This window comes from Dendropsophus ebraccatus, chromosome 3 (genome assembly GCF_027789765.1).
Source record: "Dendropsophus ebraccatus isolate aDenEbr1 chromosome 3, aDenEbr1.pat, whole genome shotgun sequence".
In the NCBI taxonomy this organism is placed as follows: Eukaryota; Metazoa; Chordata; class Amphibia; order Anura; family Hylidae; genus Dendropsophus; species Dendropsophus ebraccatus.
In genome coordinates this window covers 112,420,707-112,441,146 of record NC_091456.1, presented here as the reverse complement: position 1 = coordinate 112,441,146, position 20,440 = coordinate 112,420,707, and the positions used below count along the sequence as shown (strand labels likewise).

The 20,440-nt window shown below is 46.4% G+C and overlaps 1 protein-coding gene across 1 annotated transcript in view; it reads left to right on the top strand.

Moving 5' to 3' along the window:
• The first annotated feature begins 2,205 nt into the window (after positions 1–2,205).
• PEX11G (peroxisomal biogenesis factor 11 gamma) overlaps positions 2,206–20,440 on the top strand; it is a 28,582-nt gene continuing 10,347 nt past the window's right edge. The window contains exons 1-3 of the mRNA XM_069962517.1: positions 2,206–2,385; positions 14,107–14,295; positions 15,871–16,049. Coding sequence (XP_069818618.1) covers positions 2,323–2,385; positions 14,107–14,295; positions 15,871–16,049 — 431 coding nt within the window. The 5' untranslated portion in view covers positions 2,206–2,322. The remainder of the gene's footprint in view (positions 2,386–14,106; positions 14,296–15,870; positions 16,050–20,440) is intronic.

Here is a 20,440-nt window from a genome sequence, read left to right as displayed (position 1 = left end):
GACCGTGTACTACTGCACCCACCATTGTGCCTCCTTGCACCCCCTCCTCATGTACTACTGCACCCACCAAAATGCTGTACTGCACCCCTCCCCATGTACTACTGCACCCACCATTATGCTGTACTGCACCCCTCCCCCATGTACTACTGCACCCACCAAAATGCTGTACTGCACCCCTCCCCATGTACTACTGCACCCACCATTATGCTGTACTGCACCACCTCTCCAATGTACTACTGCACCCACCATTATGCTGTACTGCACCCCCTCCCCATGTACTACTGCACCCACCATTATATTGTACTGCACCCCCTCTACCATGTACTACTGCACCCCCTCTACCATGTACTACTGCACCCACCATTATGCTGTACTGCACCCCTCCCCATGTACTACTGCACCCACCATTATGCTGTACTGCACCCCCTCCCCCATGTACTACTGCACCCACCATTATGCTGTACTGCACCCCTCCCCCATGTACTATTGCACCCACCATTATGCTGTACTGCATCCCCTCCCCCATGTACTACTGCACCCACCAAAATGCTGTACTGCACACCTCCCCATGTACTACTGCACCCACCATTATGCTGTACTGCACCACTCCCCCATGTACTACTGCACCCACCATTATGCTGTACTGCACCCCTCCCCCATGTACTACTGCACCCCCTCTCCCATGTACTACTGCACCCACCATTATGCTGTACTGCACCCCCTCCCCATGTACTACTGCACCCCCTCTCCCATGTACTACTGCACCCACCATTATGCTGTACTGCACCCACCATTATGCTGTACTGCACCCCCTCCCCCATGTACTACTGCACCCACCATTATGCTGTACTGCACCCCTCCCCCATGTACTACTGCACTCACCATTATGCTGTACTGCACCCCTCCCCCATGTACTACTGCACCCCTCTCCCATGTACTACTGCACCCACCATTATGCTGTACTGCACCCCTCCCCCATGTACTACTGCACCCACCATTATGCTGTACTGCACCCCTCCCCCATGTACTACTGCACCCACCATTATGCTGTACTGCACCCCCTCCCCATGTACTACTGCACCCACCATTATGCTGTACTGCACCACCTCCCCATGTACTACTGCACCCACCATTATGCTGTACTGCACCCCTCCCCCATGTACTACTGTACCCACCATTATGCTGTACTGCACTCCCTTCCCTCATGTACTACTGCACTCACCATTATGCTGTACTGCACCCCTCCCCCATGTACTACTGCACCCACCATTATGCTGTACTGCACCCCTCCCCCATGTACTACTGCACCCACCAAAATGCTGTACTGCACCCCTCCCCCATGTACTACTGCACCCACCATTATGCTCTACTGCACCCACCATTATGCTGTACTGCACTCCCTTCCCTCATGTACTACTGCACCCCCTCTCCCATGTACTACTGCACCCACCATTATGCTCTACTGCACCCACCATTATGCTGTACTGCACCCCCTCTCCCATGTACTACTGCACCCACCATTATGCTGTACTGCACCCCCTCTCCCATGTACTACTGCACCCACCATTATGCTGTACTGCACCCCTCCCCCATGTACTACTGCACCCACCAAAATGCTGTACTGCACCCCTCCCCCATGTACTACTGCACCCACCAAAATGCTGTACTGCACCCCTCTCCCATGTACTACTGCACCCACCATTATGCTCTACTGCACCCACCATTATGCTGTACTGCACCCCCTCTCCCATGTACTACTGCACCCACCATTATGCTGTACTGCACCCCTCCCCCATGTACTACTGCACCCACCAAAATGCTGTACTGCACCCCTCCCCCATGTACTACTGCACCCACCAAAATGCTGTACTGCACCCCTCCCCCATGTACTACTGCACCCACCATTAAGCTCTACAGCACTCACCATTATGCTGTACTGCACCCCTCCCCCATGTACTACTGCACCCACCATTATCATATTTACTGTTGCCCACCCCATAAAAATTACCTATAGAAAGGACCTACAGAGAGAAGCAAATTCATAGCAGCCGTATAGACCAGCCAGGCTAAACTGAGTAAGCCACGCCTGCTGTAGTCACGTGACTTGTCATGTGACCTCGTGATGTCAGCAGGTCCTGCTTTCAGACAGGTTGGCTGCGAAGCCAATAGGGATAAGCGACATCACATTGTGGGCGTGGTTCACGAAAAGGAGGTTTGAAACGCAGAAGTCTGAAGTCCGATCTAGTGTAGTAGTGTGACATGTAATATCGCACTGTGTGTCCGTCCTGTCCTGCCGTCTGTACATGTGCACAGGCTGGCGACATGGCAGAGGCGGTATCTACAGTGGTCAGTGTCCTGGAGTCATACAGGGGCAGAGACAGGATGGTGAGTGGCACTTATTCTAGCAGAAGGTTGGTTGGTGCCCATCTACAGTAAGTCTGACGCATAAGTGGGGTTCTGTAGAGGAGCTTCGGAGCTGTATCTCCATGGTTCTGTCTCAGGAATGGTGGGGGAGGGGCCTGTGGTCTGTTCTATAGGCTGTAACCCCAGAATGCTGTGGGCACCAGTGCTGCCATATAATGGGATAGGTCCAATCAGGGGACGGCTAAATGAGGTGAGGGGTGCAGACAGGAGGAGCCCATCACCTTCATCATTGGCCTGAATGCAGTCAGCTGCTGGCTACAGGATATTTTTCAAGCATTTTTGAGTTTTGTGCTCAGAATAAGCCCCAAACATGTTCACTAGCTGACTGAACCAATGGGGCCGTGCCTTTCCTTGTGCAGATACTTAAGCACCCCATTTTCAGAAGTATCCTTGCCTCAGTGTGATGTCAGCAAGTTCCAAGGCTGCGTTCACACCACCCTTTTTATATAGTAATGAGTGAATGAGTCCAGCTTCCAGCAGAGTGGTATCAGAAATAGGGATGCACGATGCACCGAAATATCGATACCACTATCGATATTTTGGGCTAAAAACAATTCGGTACCAGGATTTCCTGGTATCGATACTTTATGCTAAAGCTGCACTATTAGGCAACTTAACATAAACTATAATGCAGAGAACACGGCCGGCGGCTATCTGAGTGCTGGCCGTGTTCTCTATGTGCCTCTTACTGCCCCCTGCAGTCTCCTCCTCTGCTCTCTCTTCCTCCACTCCCGGCGGTGCCAATTTCAAATAGCCGGCACTTTGCGATCTCTAGTGCCGGCTATGTAACTGTGTAGATGCCGCTGTCGCACTGACAGCGGCATCTGACCCCTCCTAAGCCTGCTCCATATGCAGCAGGGGTCGGCTACTGTGTGTAGCAGACCCCCGCTGAAATTATTTATGCAGAGGAGCTGGAGCTGCACGGAGGTCTCCGTGGCGGGAGAGGAGGAAGGAGGAGAAGGCTGGAGAGGGAGAGGAGGAAGGAGGAGAAAGCTGGAGAGGGAGAGGAGGAAGGAGGAGAAGGCTGGAGAGGGAGAGGAGGAAGGAGGAGAAGGCTGGAGAGGGAGAGGAGGAAGGAGGAGAAAGCTGGAGAGGGAGAGGAGGACGGAGACGGAGAGGGAGAGAGGAGGAAGGAGGAGAAGGCTGGAGAGGGAGAGCGGGAGGTCAGGGAGAGAGGAGGAAGGAGAAGGCTGAAGAAGAAGAGCGGGAGGTCCGAGAGAGAGGACACATGTGAGGATCCAGCCGGCTGGCAGGTGGGGGAGGTGCAGGGGCTGTGAGGTGCCGACATCAGCATAAGTATGTGTATAGCAGCGCCGAGTGAGCAGTGTATAGCAGAGCTGGCTAAGTAGTGTATAGCAGAGCCGAGTGAGCAGTGTATAGCGGAGGCGAGTGAGCAGTGTATAGCGGAGCCGAGTGAGCAGTGTATAGCGGAGCTGTCTGAGTGATCGCTGTACTCTGTACACAATTATGTAAAAACGCAAACCTTTACTTTTAACGTAATAAAATTTAAAAAAGCTCCATAAATTGGTATCTCTGTAATAGTGCAGGCCTGAAGAGTATAGAAAACATTTCAGGTTTACTATATTCGCTGTCTAGGGGGTATTATATTTCTATGATTGTGTTTTTTTAAAATATTTTAGTAAGTATCGAACTGGTATTGAGTATCGAAATAAAAATGTTAGTATCGATATCGAACTCAAAATTCTGGTATCTGGTATCACTAATCAGAAAGAGCGTTAATTCTTAGTGTCCTTTACCGCACACACATTGCGGCATGCCCAAACTAGACACCCTTTTTATACATCTGGTTGGCTGTGACCTTCTTTCTAGTGAGGAGGACAATAACATTATTTATCAAAAAGATCCCTACAATAAAGAGAATGTTCATTGACCAATCCTGCCTTAGGGTATGTTCACACTGAGTAAAAATCGGTGGAATTCCAAGGCAGAGATCTCCGCCACAGAATCCCGCCTGCCTCAGTGTCCCACAGTATCTCTATGGGAGAGCTTGTGCACGACTGCTCTCTGCGCAAAGAATTGACATGTCAATGCTGAGTGGCTCAATCTGTGCGATAAGTTTGGTGCATCTTTGCATATTGTTGTCCAGTTTGACACCAGCTATTGGTTTGTTTTACCCTAATAATTTAAACTATAATTTTCCACAATGGTCTCCTAAAGGGGAACTGTCAGAAGGTTCAGATAAATCTCTGTGTAAACACACCATAAGGCTGGGTTCACACACAGTATATTTTAGGCAGTATTTGGTCCTCAAGTCAGGTCCTCATGGCAACCAAAACCAGGAGTGGATTGAAAACACAGAAAGGCTCTGTTCACACAATGTTGAAATTGAGTGGATGGCCGCCATATAACAGTAAATAACTGCCATTATTTCAATACAACAGCCATTGTTTTAAAATAACAGCAAATATTTGCCATTAAATCACGGCCATCCACTTAATTACAACATTATGTGAACATAGCTTTTCTGTGTTTTTATTCCACTCCTGGTTTTTGTTGCTATGAGGACCTGACATGAGGACCAAATACTGCCTGAAATATACTGTGTGTGAACCTAGCCTAAGACAAAAACTGTTTGGTTTTGTTCATAGAAACCAATCTCACTTCATCTTTTTATTATCTGAGCTGTGCTTGGTTGCTCTGGAAGTATGAATCAGCAAAAGTAGGTATACCGGAATTGAGCGGTGATTAGTGCTGTCCGAGACTACCGAGTACTACTCTCCCTCCTGCCACCCTCTCCCTCCTGCCACCCTCTCCTCTTACCCTCTCCCCTCCCCTGCCACCCTCTTTTCTCTCCTGCTTTCATCTCTTGCCATCCTCCATCCTGCCAACCTCTCCCCTCTTCTGTCTTCTTTTACCCTCTCCTGCCACCCTCTCCATTCTCCTGCTTCCCTCTCTTGCCACCCTTTGTCATGCCACCCTCTTCTCTTGCCGCCCTCTCCTCTGTCACCCTCTCCTCTCTTACCCTCTCCGGCCACCCTCTCCCCTCTTCTGCCCCCTCTACTCTCTCTTGCCACCCTCTCCATTCTCCTGCTTCTCTCTCTTGCCACCCTCTCCTCTGTCACCCTCTCCTCTCTTACCCTCTCCTGCCATCCTCTCCCCTCTCCTGCCACCCTCTCTGCTGTCACCCTCTCCTCTCTTCTCTTACCCTCTCCCCTACCCTGCCACCCTCTACTCTCTCTTGCCATCCTCTACTCTCTTCTCTCCTGCTTTCCTCTCTTGCCACCCTCTCCCATCTGTCCTGCCACCCTCTCCCCTCTATCCTGCCACCCTCTCCCCTCTCCTGCCATCTCTCCGCTGTCACCCTCTCCTCTCTCCTCTTACCTTCTCCCTTCTCCTGCCACCCTCTCCCCTGGATCGGTGGGGATATAGTGTCCCCTGCCTCTGCAATATGCTTTTTTTTTCTTTTCTTTTTCAGTGCAAATTTTCTTTTTTTTTTTTTTTTTTTTTTTTAGTAAAAATGTCTTTTTTTCTGACCCCCAATCCCCCCCCCGTGTGCCACCCAAGTAAAAAAAAACAAAAAAAAAACAAAGTCAAAAACAATACATAAAGCACACACACTAACACTTATATGTTTAAAAGCATAACACTTACACACCCCTCTAAGGGTGCCTTCGCACACACCTGATTCGCAGCGGATTTCAGGGGACAGTTTCAGTGCATCCCTGTGAGAATACATACTCGTGGCGGGAATGACATCCTGCTGCTTGTATGTAAGTTAACCTCCGCTGGCCGAAGCATGCATCATCTCCAACCCGCTCCTGTTTGCTTCGGGGGTTCTTGGCAGGATGTCCCGCTCAGCCAATCAATGGCTGCTGCAGGGCAGCACACCGATTGGTTGCGCGGAAAGAGCAGACGCCGGGAGCCCTGAAGCAAGCTGGAGCGGGGAGGAGGTAATATATGCTCTGGCCAGCGGAGGTTAACTTACATACAAGCAGCAGGATGTTAACTTACATACTTGCAGCGGGATGTCATTCCAGCTGCGAGTATGTATTCTCATAGGGATGCCCTGACACTGGATCCGCAGTGTGAAATCCGCTACAGATCCGGTGTGTGTGTGAAGGCACCTTAAAGAAAAAAAAATGGTCCACAGGTTGTTCTCGGCTGAGGAGGCATACGCCTGGATTGCCTCCGATACTGAGACAACCAGTGAGGGAGAAGAGAAAGATCTCTCGTTCCTTTTTTCCTTCCTCTTCTTCCTCCTCATTATCATCATTTAGTGATGATAAGCCCCAAGGTGCCGCCCCAGGAAGCCCCCTCAAGTGACCCCACCTGGACCCCAGTCCCTGACACGTGCGAGCCACAGATTACTGAGTTCGTTGGAGTGACTTGTTAGGGGTTTCCAATGTTTTGGCAGCATGGGGGCTCTGCAAGCCCGACATGGCCTCTGTCCTACTTTCTGGCAAAATTCACCTTCCAAAAGCCAAATGGCGCACCTTCTTTTTGGAGGTGTGTCCTGCGCCGTCATGGCACAATATGTCCCCATGTGGGGTATTTTTGTACTTGGGGGAAATTTCCCTACAAGTTTTATGTTTTATTTTTCTTTTACGCCTTTTAAACTTGGTCTAGTCTTAAATTTTTCAGGTTTACGTGTAAAAAAAAAAAAAATTCAACTTTTGATTTTCACTTGGGTCACTTTTGGGGGGTTTCTAATGTTTTGGCAGCACGGGGGCTCTGTGAACCCAACATGGCTTTCGTCCTCCATTCTGGCCAAATCCAAAATCCAAATTGCGTTCCTTCCTTTTGGAGGCTTTCCGTGCTTTGGCTTTGCACTTTGTGTCCACTTGTGGGGTACTCCTGTAATCGGGGGGAATTGCTCTACATGATTAGTGGTATATTTTTTCTTTTAACCCCTTGTGAACATAAAAAATTCAAAGTTACACCAATTGTTTTATTGTAAAAAATGTTATTTTTCATTTTTACGAACAGTTTGGGGGTGCAGTTTCTGAAATGGGGTGCTTTGTGGGGCTTCATAACATACAGTCCCCTCAAATCCACTTCAAACGTGAACTGGTCCCTTGCAAAATCTTATTTAAAAATTCTTGCGAAAATTTGGGAAACTGCTGCTAAACTTTGAAGCTTTCTATTGTCTTAAATAATTAAAGGCAAGTTTAATAAATGCTGCCAACATAAAAAAGACATGTTGCTAATACCTTTTCATATCTAATTTATGTGGAATAACTATTTTTCTTGCAAGCAGAAAATTTCAAAGCTAGAAAAATGCAATTTTTAAAATTTTTCACGTTATTTTGGTTTTTTTCATAAAGATAGACTATAAGTATCGACTCAAATTTACCAGAAATATAAAGTATAACATGTCACGAGAAAACAGTCTCAGAATCAGCCGGATAGGTAAAAGCATCCCCAAGTTATTAATGGATAAAGTGACACAGGTCATATTCCGGAAATTTGGTCCGGTCCTTAAAGGGGAACTCCGGATAAGAAAAACTTGTTTTCTATTAAAAGTACATTAAAAGTTAAATATATGTGTCTACACAATGTATTACCGCATCTGTACGGTTCTGCCATACTGAAAAATGGCCTTGGTGCAAATCCACATTGTCTCCTGCTCCTTCTGCTATCCCCCTTTAGGAAACAAATATTCCATGCCTCTGTCTCACATTGTGTGTGTTTGCTGAGATCAGGCTGATTATGCAGACAGGGGGCAGGTTGTGATGTCCCAGGAGGCTTGGCTGGATCCCCCATTCCCTTGAGTGATTCACCATCTCTGACAGGCCAGAAGCAGGTGTTGCACTGATTTCTCTGATTGTGCAGAAGTGTGCAGTGAAATTAGGGCTGTGTTCACACATGTTGGAGTGTCATTGCAGTACTGCAGCGTATTCACAAAAATGATGCAGTAACACAAGTAAATGATGCTTAACGGCAGAGAGGATGAGAGCCTTATTGTGGGGCTCAACTTCAAAGATAACAGATGCTTGATCATAATATGTGCGTGGAAATGAAAATATTTATTCCAATATCAACGTTACAGGTAGAGAATACAGCGTGCTGTGTAATGTTACAGGTAGAGAATACAGTGTGCTGTGTGGAGTTACAGGTAGAGAATACAGCGTGCTGTGTGGTGTTACAGGTAGAGAATACAGCGTGCTGTGTAGTGTTACAGGTAGAGAATACAGCGTGCTGTGTGGTGTTACAGGTAGAGAATACAGCGTGCTGTGTGGTGTTACAGGTAGAGAATACAGCGTGCTGTGTGGTGTTACAGGTAGAGAATACAGCGTGCTGTGTGGTGTTACAGGTAGAGAATAGAGCGTGCTGTGTGGTGTTACAGGTAGAGAATACAGCGTGCTGTGTGGTGTTACAGGCAGAGAATACAGCGTTCTGTGTGGTGTTACAGGTAGAGAATACATCATGCTGTGTGGTGTTACAGGTAGAGAATACATCGTGCTATGTGGTGTTACAGGTAGAGAATACAGTGTGCTGTGTGGTGTTACAGGTAGAGAATACAGCATGCTGTGTGGTGTTACAGGTAGAGAATACAGCGTGCTGTGTGGTGTTACAGGTAGAGAATACAGCGTGCTGTGTGGTGTTACAGGTAGAGAATACAGCATGCTGTGTGGTGTTACAGGTAGAGAATACAGAGTGCTGTGTCATGTTACAGGAAAGAATACAGCGCCCTGTGTGGTGTTACAGGTAGAGAATACAGCGTGCTGTGGGGTGTTACAGGTAGAGAATACAGCGTGCTGTGTAGGTGGGTGGGACCACAATGAAATCATAAATTACTGCAAATATTTCGGTAACACAAGATACCTGCAATGTGTGAACACAGCCTAGATGTTCTGCAACAGCTTTGGGCGGGGAATAGGCAGGGTGGAGGACTGTGATGAACAGCTGAGGGAAAGCATTGCATTCTGGAACCTGTAGTACTTTGTACAACTGATAAACGAGGAAGTGCAGAAACACAAAAAGAATAAAACCCCCCCAAAACAAATGGATTTTTGGTAGTTTCAAAAATGGAATAGATAGGTAAGTAATGCTTTATGCTTCTGCAGAAGTTTGATTTTTTTCAACCTCTACCTGGAGTTCCACTTTAACCCTTTAAGGACCGTGCTAACTTTCGTTTTTGCGTTTTCGTTTTTTCCTCCATGTGCTTAAAAGGCCATAGCACTTGCATTTTACACCTACAGACCCACATGAGCCCTTATTTTTTGCGTCACTAATTGTACTTCGCAATCACAGGCTGAATTTTTCCATAAAATATGCTGCGAAACCAGAAAAAAATTATATGCGCAGTGAAATTGAAAAAAAAACGCAATTATTTTTCTTTGGGGGGGCTTCATTTTTACGCCGTGTGTCCTATGGAAAAACTTAGTTGTTATATATGTTCCCCAAGTCATTACGATTAAAACGATATGTAACATGTATAACTTTTATTGTATCTGATGGCCTGTAAAAAATTAAAACCATTGTTAGGTTACAAACCCACTTGCCGGATCTGCAGCGAGTCTCCTTGCTGCGTTTTTGCAGCGAGACTCGCTGCAGATCCTGGCCCTATACTTTCAATAGCAGAGAAACTCGCAGCAGGGATGTACATCCCTGCTGCGATTTTGTCTGCAGCCCGCCCCATTAACCCCCCGGCTGCCGGACAATATACATTACCCGGTCCCCGTTCCTGCTTGCTTCGGGGCTCCCGGTGTCTTCATGGCCCGCCCGGCCAATCAGTGCGCTGCGGCGGGGCAGCGCACTGATTGGCCAGGCGGAACGTGCCGGGAGCCGCTGAAGCAAGCAGGAGCCGGGATCAGGTAATGTATATCGCCCCCAGCCCCCGGCCGCACGATCGCCCCCAGCCCCCGGCCGCATGATCGTCCCCAGCCCCGCAGCCCCCGGCCGCACGATCGCCCCCAGCCCCGCAGACCCCGGCCGCACGATCGCCCGCAGCCCCCGGCCGCACGATCGCCCGCAGCCCCCGGCCGCACGATCGCCCCCAGCCCCCGGCCGCACGATCGCCCCCAGCCCCGCAGCCCCCGGCCGCACGATCGCCCGCAGCCCCCGGCCGCACGATCGCCCCCAGCCCCCGGCCGCACGATCGCCCCCAGCCCCCGGCCGCACGATCGCCCCCAGCCCCGCAGCCCCCCGCCGCACGATCGCCCCGCAGCCCCCGGCCGCACGATCGCCTGCAGCCCTGCAGCCCCCGACCGCACGATCGCCCCCAACAGGCGATCGTGCAGCTGGGGGCTGGGGGCTGCGGGCGATCATGCGTCCGGGGGCTGCGGGGCTGGGGGCGATCGTGCCCCGCCGCAGCGCACAGATTGGCCGGGCGGGCCGTGAAGAAACCGGGAGCCCCGAAGCAAGCAGGAACAGGGACCGGGTAATGTATAATGTCCGGCGGGGCATGGAACTGCAGCGAGTCTCCCTGCAAAAACGCAGCAAGGAGACTCGCTGCAGATCTGGCAAGTGGGTTTGTAACCTTAACAAATATACGTTCCTTAAAATCGCTCTATTCCCAGGCTTATAGCGCTTTTATCCTTTGGTCTATGGGGCTGTGTCAGGTGTCATTTTTTGCGCCATGATGTGTTCTTTCTATCGATACCTTGATTGCGCATATGCGACTTTTTGATCGCTTTATATTACATTTTTTCTGGATTTGATGCGACCAAAAATGTGCAATTTTGCACTTTGGGATTTTTTTGCGCTTACACCGTTTACCGTGTGAGATCAGGAATGTGATTAATTAATAGTTCGGGCAATTACTCACGCGGTGATAAAAAACATGTTTGTTTATTTATTTTTATTTGTAAAATGGGAAAAGGGGGGTGATTCAGACTTTTATTAGTGGAGGGGATTTTTTATTAATAAAAACACTTTTTTTTTTTTAACTTTCCCTTACAGTAATATGAAGCCCCCTGGGGGACTTCTATATACACAGAACTGATCTCCCATTGAGATCAATCCTGTGTATATAATAGAGCAATGATCCATCAGATCGGTGCTCTATTATAATGGTCTGCTGCAGACCATCTGAATAGATTGCCGAGCCGGGATCAGCGTCATTCCGACGCTGAGCCCCGGCCGGCTCATTAGAACGGATCTCCCCTCCGCGATCGCATCGCGGGGGGAGATCCCCCACTGGACACCAGGGAGAGGGGGCACAGCTGCTATTCAAATGCAGCTGTCAGCTTTGACAGTGGCATTTGAATAGTTAATTAGCCGGCCGCGGCGATCGGCCGCGCCGGCCAATACACGTGGTCCCTGGCTGCACTTAGCAACCGGGGACCGCGCGTGCAGAGAGGGCTCACGCCGGGAGCCCTCTCTGTTTACTCTTAACGGCCGCATGACGGGTATACCCGTCATGTGTCGTTAAGAGGTTAAGGCCATTTTGGGCTCCGCCCTTAAGAGGTCAATTTGAAGTGTCACTGTCGTTTACATTTTTTTGCAGAACTTAAAAGTACAGGCGATTATAAGAACCTTTGTAATTGGGTTTATTAGCCACAAAAGGGCATTTTTATCATGAAAAAGCAATTTTGAAGCACTCCCCCCTGTCTTCATGGTTCTCTTATGGAGAGGTGAGGGGTTGAGGGTGATGGGGCACCAAAACATGACAACAAAGTGTTAATTTACAGCTACATCACTGGGCTTTCTCCTCTAAAATCAGCACTAACCTCTCTGACCTCTGAATACTGGCTTTCACACAGGTCCCGCTGTGTAATCCTTTGTTCTCTGCTCTCTGCTGGTGACTAATCTCCCTCTTCCCCCTCTCCATAGGTTACACAGGGCTTAACTGATGTAAAAATGTTGGGATTTCCTGATAATGAGCAGTGAGGGAGAGAGAGGAGGGAGGGGAGCGGGCTGAGGAAAGTCTTTTTGGATGCTGCAGATAATGGCATATTTGCCTAATAAAACCAATTACAAAGTTGCTTAAAATCGCCTGGACTATTGATTTCTGGAAGAAAAAAAAAACCTGTGAGGCTTTAACCTTTAGTTTGTGTAGTTCCGCTTTATTTCAAAGTTTACATGAACCTGCTGACATCTCCTTGCAGGCAATGATTTGCATATCTTCTTTGATCAAAATGCTCAAGAACGTCAGGTTGTACGGAAAAATGAATAATAATACTGCCAACATGAGGTAAAGAGCTGCTTGGAGAGGTTTGTGTAAACCTTTAATTCAATGTTTAGTTTGTGTAGTACCCCTTTATTTCAAGCCATACCTACTGTACTGTATTTCCTGTGTATAAAGTCAGAGTTCGTTTTATGCGCCAGGTGTCTTCTTATAGGACGGGTGCTGAAAAACTTCAAAATTGCACTGAAGAATCTTTGGTTGCCGCATACGGTGGGGGGAGCTTATCCCTGCCATATGAAGGGCAGGGCAAGCCGCAGGCTTCCGGGATACGGAAAAAAGAGATACGGTAGAGTGTGCCCAGAAAAACACACCTCTATCACCCGTCTGGGCACCATTGTATATTCTACTGATATTACTGCACCTCCTTCTCTGCCTCTCAGATCTCGCTGCTGTCTAATGTTTTTTTTGTTAATTTTTATTTGGTGTGCGGTGATAGGGGGGGGTTGTCTTATACGGCGAGTATACCCCTAAGTCTGTACTTTAACTGGAAAAGTTGGGGGTTGTCTTATAGTTTTGCTGATTTGTACTTCCAGTGCAACCAAGCACAGCTCAGTTTCGAAAGTTTTTTTGCTAGGCCAAGTTCACACAGTGTATGACAGCGGCCATTCTGTGCTTGCAGGCGGCAATTGCTGTGCCAGGTGCAACACTGGCTTTACTAAGAGGTGTACAACTCTTGGTAAATCCGGACGGGAGAATGGGATGGGGCATTACTTAGGACTGGTGTACTTGTACACCAGTCTTGATAAATGTCCCCCTAAGTTTGTACATGTCTCACGCTGTGTGCAGTTTACCCTCAACTAGTCATACAGTAGGGGTATTCCTCAGCACCAGACTTGTCACCAATGCTGTGCTCGAGTTGGCTGTAATCCTGCCTCTCTGGGAGTGTTGTCGTTCAGGGTAAGCCCCTCTTTGAAATGCAGCCGACTCCTGCATTGAGAATCACAGATGGACTGTCACTGAGCACTGATGCTCCCAGAGAGGTGGGATTACAGCCAACTCAAGTGCGCCATTGGCGACTAGTTCAGCGCTGAGAAATGCCCGCATGACTAGTTGATGGTTATTTGCTTACAGCGTCGGGCACTTACAAACTTTGTTTTCGGGGCGTATGTGCAAAGCTCATAGGTTCTAGCTACATGTTTGGAAACGGTGCAGGGGGCTTCGTTACACCATAGATATGGCTTCTTGGGAATTTCTGGAGCGAGTGGTTCCCAAATAAATCTGGTGCAAGGCATGTACACCAGTTCTTGGGCACTAAATGAGTGCATTTGAGTTAGTATCTGCCCTGCTGTAAAAGTTTTTTTAAATCTTAATTAAATTTAGAATTTACTATAATTTTAGTACTACTATGTAGCAATTGTGATAATATTGCAGAAATGCTGGATATTTACCACCATTGGCCCGCAGCAACACTGCAGTGGCCGTATTATTGGTGTTAAATTAACCAACCACAGTCTGCTGGTGACTTCTACGTGGCAATGTTGGGGAAACTGAAATCATTCCCACTTACTATACACATTTAAGCGGTCTTCAGGTATAATCTACAGGATTTGTAAGTTACTGGTTTCTCCCTTGTTTTTCCATCTTGTTAGATCCGGACATTGTGCTATAGCTGTCAGCTGATTGGTGGAGTCATTACACAGAAGCACGGAGAGAAGCAGCAGTGTGGACAGAGCCTTCTTCTTGTGGCCTCTCAGCTGAGCCACTGCAGGACAGTACTGAGGCTATTCGATGACCTGTCCATGTTGGCGTACTCTCTTCAGTATGGTCTAGGAAAAAAGGTCAGTTGTCCAGTGGGCACTTTATGTAAATGTGAAAGCATTACAGTTCAGAAATGACCACAGTTTTGTGGAATCGTTCATTAACCCCCTAACTTATAAAACAAATAATCGTTGTTTTGAGTGGGTCTGAGCACCAGGACCGTGTATGGATGTGCTGCTCTGCATAGAAGAACATTGACCTGCATGTAGAAGTCTTTTTTTCCGCTGATTGATGGGGTCTTGATGGTCAAATCAACACAATCACATTTTAAAAATACATAACATTGTAATCATTGTGTCTTGTGAAGGTCCCAATGCATATACCGAATGTATACATAGTGGGCAATTAGCTTTATTATTATTAATTTATATTCTTATTTTATTGCAGTTTTCACTACCCCAACATGGGAGAATTCTAGCTAGTGAAATGTATAGCAGAAAAGGGAAAGAAGGTAACGTGGACCAGGAGAAAGAAAAATAATAAAAGGAGGGGTGAAAAAGAAGAGAAATGGGAGGGTTTAAGTGTATTGCAAGAAGATATCAGGTTTCCACATGTTGAATCCAGTAGAACCATGTGCAAAGATATTCTATACTTCCATACAGCCAGATATTCCATACTGTACAGTTCTTTACCTTTCCTTAGGGTCCTATTACACTGAGCTATTTTTAACGACTAACGATAAACGATCGCAAACGAGATTGTTTATTGTTAACCTGAAATCGTTCACCATATTACACAGAACGATAATCGTTAGTTATGATCGTTACTATGATCGTTATTGCGATCGTTACTATGATCGTTTATTCCTTCTGATCCCAGGAAAACAATGAACAATGTGCAATTGCACTGAACGATTAATGAAAAAATGCGGAACTTGAACGAACGTGGAATTACAGCGAACGATTAACGATAATTTTAGGTTCAGATCTATATCAATGACATACGAATGATTTTTCGATCGTTGCCTGCAATTACGCAGAACGATTATCGTTTAAATTCGAACGATTTAACGATTTTTCACACGATAATCGTTCCATGTAATAGTACCCTTAGTCAGAGGGCTATAGATGGAGGTTCTGGGCATCTCCGCAGTGCTGGGATGCATGCTTTTACTGCGTTCACTTTGTGTAGGACAACAGAGCATTGGTATGTCTTTAGAGGGATGTCAAAGAGGTGGAGCAGAAAGTTGGTGTAAAAGGGAGGGGGCATGGTCTGTGAAGGATGATAAGATCCTCCAGACTTCCTTGCAAAATGAATACAGTTTGGGGCAGCTTCAGAAGGTGTGGTAAAGGCTACCCTCCTTACAGACGCCTTTCCAACATATAAAAGGAACCATGGAAAAGATCATATGGAGAAGAGATGGTACTCCGTTTCTGGCATATATACCTTATAGTGTGGAGAAGTATTATTGCATGAATGGCTTTTTCTTTTAACCCATCTTTCTTTATGTGAATTATTCCCTGTTAGTCTTTTCTAATCTTATCTTAGCATAACTTAGGGTTGCCATATTTGATATGTATATATTTTTATTTGATTGAAACACACACACAAAAATGAGTTACTTTCCGGAAATTTCTCTGGTTATATACTCCTAGGAAAAGGACTGTCTGATCAGGTGGATATCTGTCTTGGGCAACATATGTGACCAGCTGTACTATCCATGTGAACATATGGCCTGGGCAGCAGACGCTGGAGTTATTCGCATCAAGTCTGATAAATGGTGGATAGCCAGCACAGCCCTTTGGGGTCTTTCTCTTACGGTGGGCATTATTCGGTAGGTTATGGCACTTGCATCTTTTTATATAAGCTCTTTCATATTTTCCACATTTCCACTTGTCATTTAAAAAAAAACCTGTGTCTAAAGTTTCAATTGAGTCTGAATGTTGGGACCACCTGACAATTGCTAAAACAACTGGGAAAAGTGCTCCCCCTCCCTCCTCTTGTTTCAGATGACCTTGTTTTGGCCAGCCAGGGAGTGAAGTGCACAGCCACACCTCTCAACCCAAAGACAATAATATTAATGATTAATGATAATAATTTCATCCGGGTCCCCACAGCCATTCTTGTCCTTAGTTTGTGTTTGGCAATGCAGCTCAATTCCATTAAAGTGAATGGAGCCAAGTTGTATTACCACATACAACCTGACGGCAGGTGTGGTGGAGCTATGACTTTCAAATCCTGGATAACTCCTCTTTGGCTATGAGCACATAGTGATCATTTTGCGGCCGTCTTTTTTGGTGGCTGTCATTTTGACAGCAAAAGATGTTTGTCTTCTGATAATGACGGCTGTAAATAATGCTTGTAAACATAGCCTAGGTGTTTTTTTAGTTGTTATTTTTCAAAGTTTTTCTGCTCTTTGCTAAATTCTTAGCTCAGCAGCCCTGTTAATAGATAAATTTAAGGGGTATTCCCCCCAAGAGCTTAAAAAATGAAATACCCCCAAACCTAGCTGGTCTTACTCACCAAGTCCCCGTGAGTATTTTGAGCAGTCTCCCATTTTTCTAGCTGCTGCTGTTCCCAAGTTATACGTTTTTCTAAAAGATGGTCTATATCCAAGATAGGAAACTACATTTCCAATCATGCGATAGTGATGTAGCAGAGCGGAGATGGCGATGTAGCAGAGCTGAGATGGCAATGGTGATGTAGCAGAGTGGAGATGGCGATGATTATGTAGCAGAGCTGCGATGGCGATGTAGCAGAGCTGCGATGGCGATGTAGCAGAGCGGCGATGGCGCTGAGTGGAGATGGCATTGGCGATGTAGCCGGGCGGAGATGGCGATGTAGCAGAGTGGAGATGGTGATTGGGATGATGCAGCAGAGGAGCACTGTGGGCGTCCAGGGGTGAGGCGGCTGCAGGCCCCCGCGTGATCTGCGGGGGGGAAAGGGACACAGACTGTGATTATGCCGCCTAGAGCGCACAGGGCAGCCACCGGGAGACCGGGGGGGGGGCTGCACTGGAGAGACTGAAACGTCACATTACTTGTTTGATGGATTGAATAAACCACTTTGAATTTTTCACATTTATCGGAGTGCCGCAGTACTTTCCTTTGGTTATCTACGTTCACCGGTTGATCCGCGGTTTTACAGCAGGCACCCGGCCGAATTTCAAGAGTGCTGCGCTATCTTCTTTTCTCTCTCTCTCACTCACACTCTTTCACTCTCTCTCCCTCTCTCTCTCTCTCTCTCTCTCTCTCTCTCCCTCTCTCTCTCCCTCTCTCTCTCTCTCTATCTTTCTCTATACATTATATATATAAAGAAATAGTCCACATCTGCAGCAAATCACTGTCTGCCTGGAGGTGCGAGCTAACCATGAGAAGCATAAGAGATTATAATGCATGTTGTGATAGATCTAAAGAATATCTTTATTAAAGGGGCTACCCAACGAAAATCTGTCCAGAGCTGGAGAGGTTCTCTGTTGTGATTTGCTACTGCTCTGGACAGTTCCTGTCACAGACAGATAAGTCAGCAGAGAGCACTGTGTCAGACTGACAAGAAAACATAATTTCTTGCAGGACATACAGCAGCTGATAAGTATGGGAAGACTTGAGATTTTTAAAGAGAAGTAAATTACAAATCTATATAACTTTCCAAAGTTGATTTGAAAGAAAAACATTTTTACTGGATAACCCCTATAAATTTTCCTATAAAACCAGATTCCAACAGCTGACTTTTTTCAGTCGCGAGGATCTTAACCCCTTGCCTCCGCAGCCTGTTTTGGCCTTAATGACCAGGGCCTATTTTTCAAATCTGGCCTGTGTCTCTTTATGTAGTTATAATTCTGCGGTGCTTTTAACTATAACGGTTATTCTGAGACAGTTTTTTCGTGACATATTCCTCTTTATGTTTGTGGTAAACGTTGATTGATACACTCAGCAGTTTTTTGTGAAAAACACAACATTTGTGCAAAAAATTTGAAAAATGTATGTTTCTTTATCTTCAAAACTCTCTTTTCCTAAGAAAGATAGGCATGCCACATGAACTAATTATTAATGCAACATCTACAACATGTCTACTTTATGGTGACGTCATTTGGTGAACGTCCTTTTTCTTGTTAGGATGTTAGAGTGCTTCGAAATTTTGCAGAGATTTTTCAAATTTTCAGGAAAATGTCAAATTCTGATTTCATTAGGGATCAGTCCAGTTCTGAAGTGGATTTGTGGGGCCTGTATGTTAGTTACCCCTATAAATCTCTCCACTGTAAAACTGCACCCCTCAAAGTATTCAAAGTGACATTTCATAAGTTTTTTTAACCCTTTAGATTTTTCACAGAAATGTAAGCAAGTTGGAGGGGAAATGTTACATTTTAATTTTTTTGGCAGATATTCCTTTTTAATCCATTTTTTTCCTCTAACCCAGCAAATACTAACTGAGAAATACCACTCTCTATTTATTCCCCTTATTCCAATGTTTCTAGAAATCCCCCATATGTGTCCGCAGTGCGTCACCTGACTCAACCACAGGCCGCAGACATGACAGAGACCTGGTGAATTTTGGGTCCTTTTTTAATTTCAGGTTTTTTTTATACCCATTATACCATGTCACGGAGCCCTTGGGATGCCATAATCTTTGTGTAAGACAAGTTGACGTTTCCATCGATACCATTCGGGGGGGACATGTGACACCCTGATAATTTTTTATGAGGTGGTATGAATAAAAATCTCCATTGAGCAGCAGTTTTTCATAATTTTTTTGTACTTCGTTCACTATACGTCACATATGACATGTTATAGTTATTCGTCAGGTCCGTACAATTACAGTGATATCCATGTTATATAGCTTTTGTTATAGTTTATGGCATTTATACTATAAATACTGTTTATGTCTTGCATATTGTAAGAGTGGTAATATTTTAATTTTTTAACCAATGGAGTTATGTGAGGGCTTTTTTTTTACGGCATAAGCTAACATATTTAGTGCTACACCTTTTGGGTACATGTGACTTTTTTTATCGGTTTTTCCTTTATTTTTTAGGGGGCGGGATTAACAAAAAGTTGTCATTTTTGTTAGTTTTTCAATTATTTTTTTTAATGGCAATAAACGGGTGGAATAATTAATGTAACGGGTTAATAGACGTGGTCATTACGGACGCGGCGATACCAAATATGTGTATCTCATTTATAAGGGATCATTTATAAAGAGGGATAGGGAATGTTTATATTTATTTAATTTATATATATATTTATTTTAATTAATTATTTATTTATGATGTATTTATTTCATTTATTTATTGTAATTAATTATTTCTTTATTTATGTATGTATGTGTTTAGTGTTTTTTTTTTTTTTTACTTTCACTTTTTCACATCTATAATGCATTACAGCACATGATCAGTGCTGTAATGCATTATATATTGAATGATCTGTCAGTGTTACACTGACAGATCATTCAAATAATCAGGTCCCTGCCTCAGTGCAGGGGCTTGATCATTAGAAATTATAGCAGCCCAGACGCACTGGGAAGCATCTTGGTTGCTATGGATACCCTCCCGGAGTCGCGCGATTACTCGCGCGGATCCGGGAGGGGGAGAGAAAGTGCAGGGGGAGAGAAAGTGCAGAGGGAGAAGGGGGAGCACAGGGAGGGGGCGGCCACACGGGGGGCTCGGCGGGCTCAGCAGCAGAGACAGGCAGCCTGGGGGAGCGCAACAGCGTGCGCCGCAGCTTCCTCCCAGGCACCCGATCGGCAGGGGGGCCGGCTCAGGATGGGGGAGCATGAGGAGGGGGCGGCCACACGGGGGAGCATGGAGAGGGGGCAGCCAGAGAAGGGGAGCCTGGGGGGAGCGCAGCAGCATGTGCCGCAGCCTCCTCCCAGGCACCCGATCGGCTGAGGTAAGCATATCTCCCCATAGATGCTTCGGTCGCGCCGACCGCGGCGTCTATGGGGTTAATTGCTCAGGGGGAGCGCGGCTCCTCTCTGGGCAGTGGCAGCGGGAGGAGGCTGTGTGACACAGCCTCCTCCCACTGCCCGATCTCAACTAGGGAAAGAGGGGGGAGGCAGGGAATGCATGACGTCCAGGGACGTCATGATGCGTTCTGGCACTGCTTTTCATGACGTCCCTGGATGTCATATTGGGGGAAGGGGTTAATTGTGCATAGGTAGTCACTGACAGTTACTATTTTGTATACATGTGTGGAAAAGCATGTGACACCCATTCCTTCAACCTAGTTT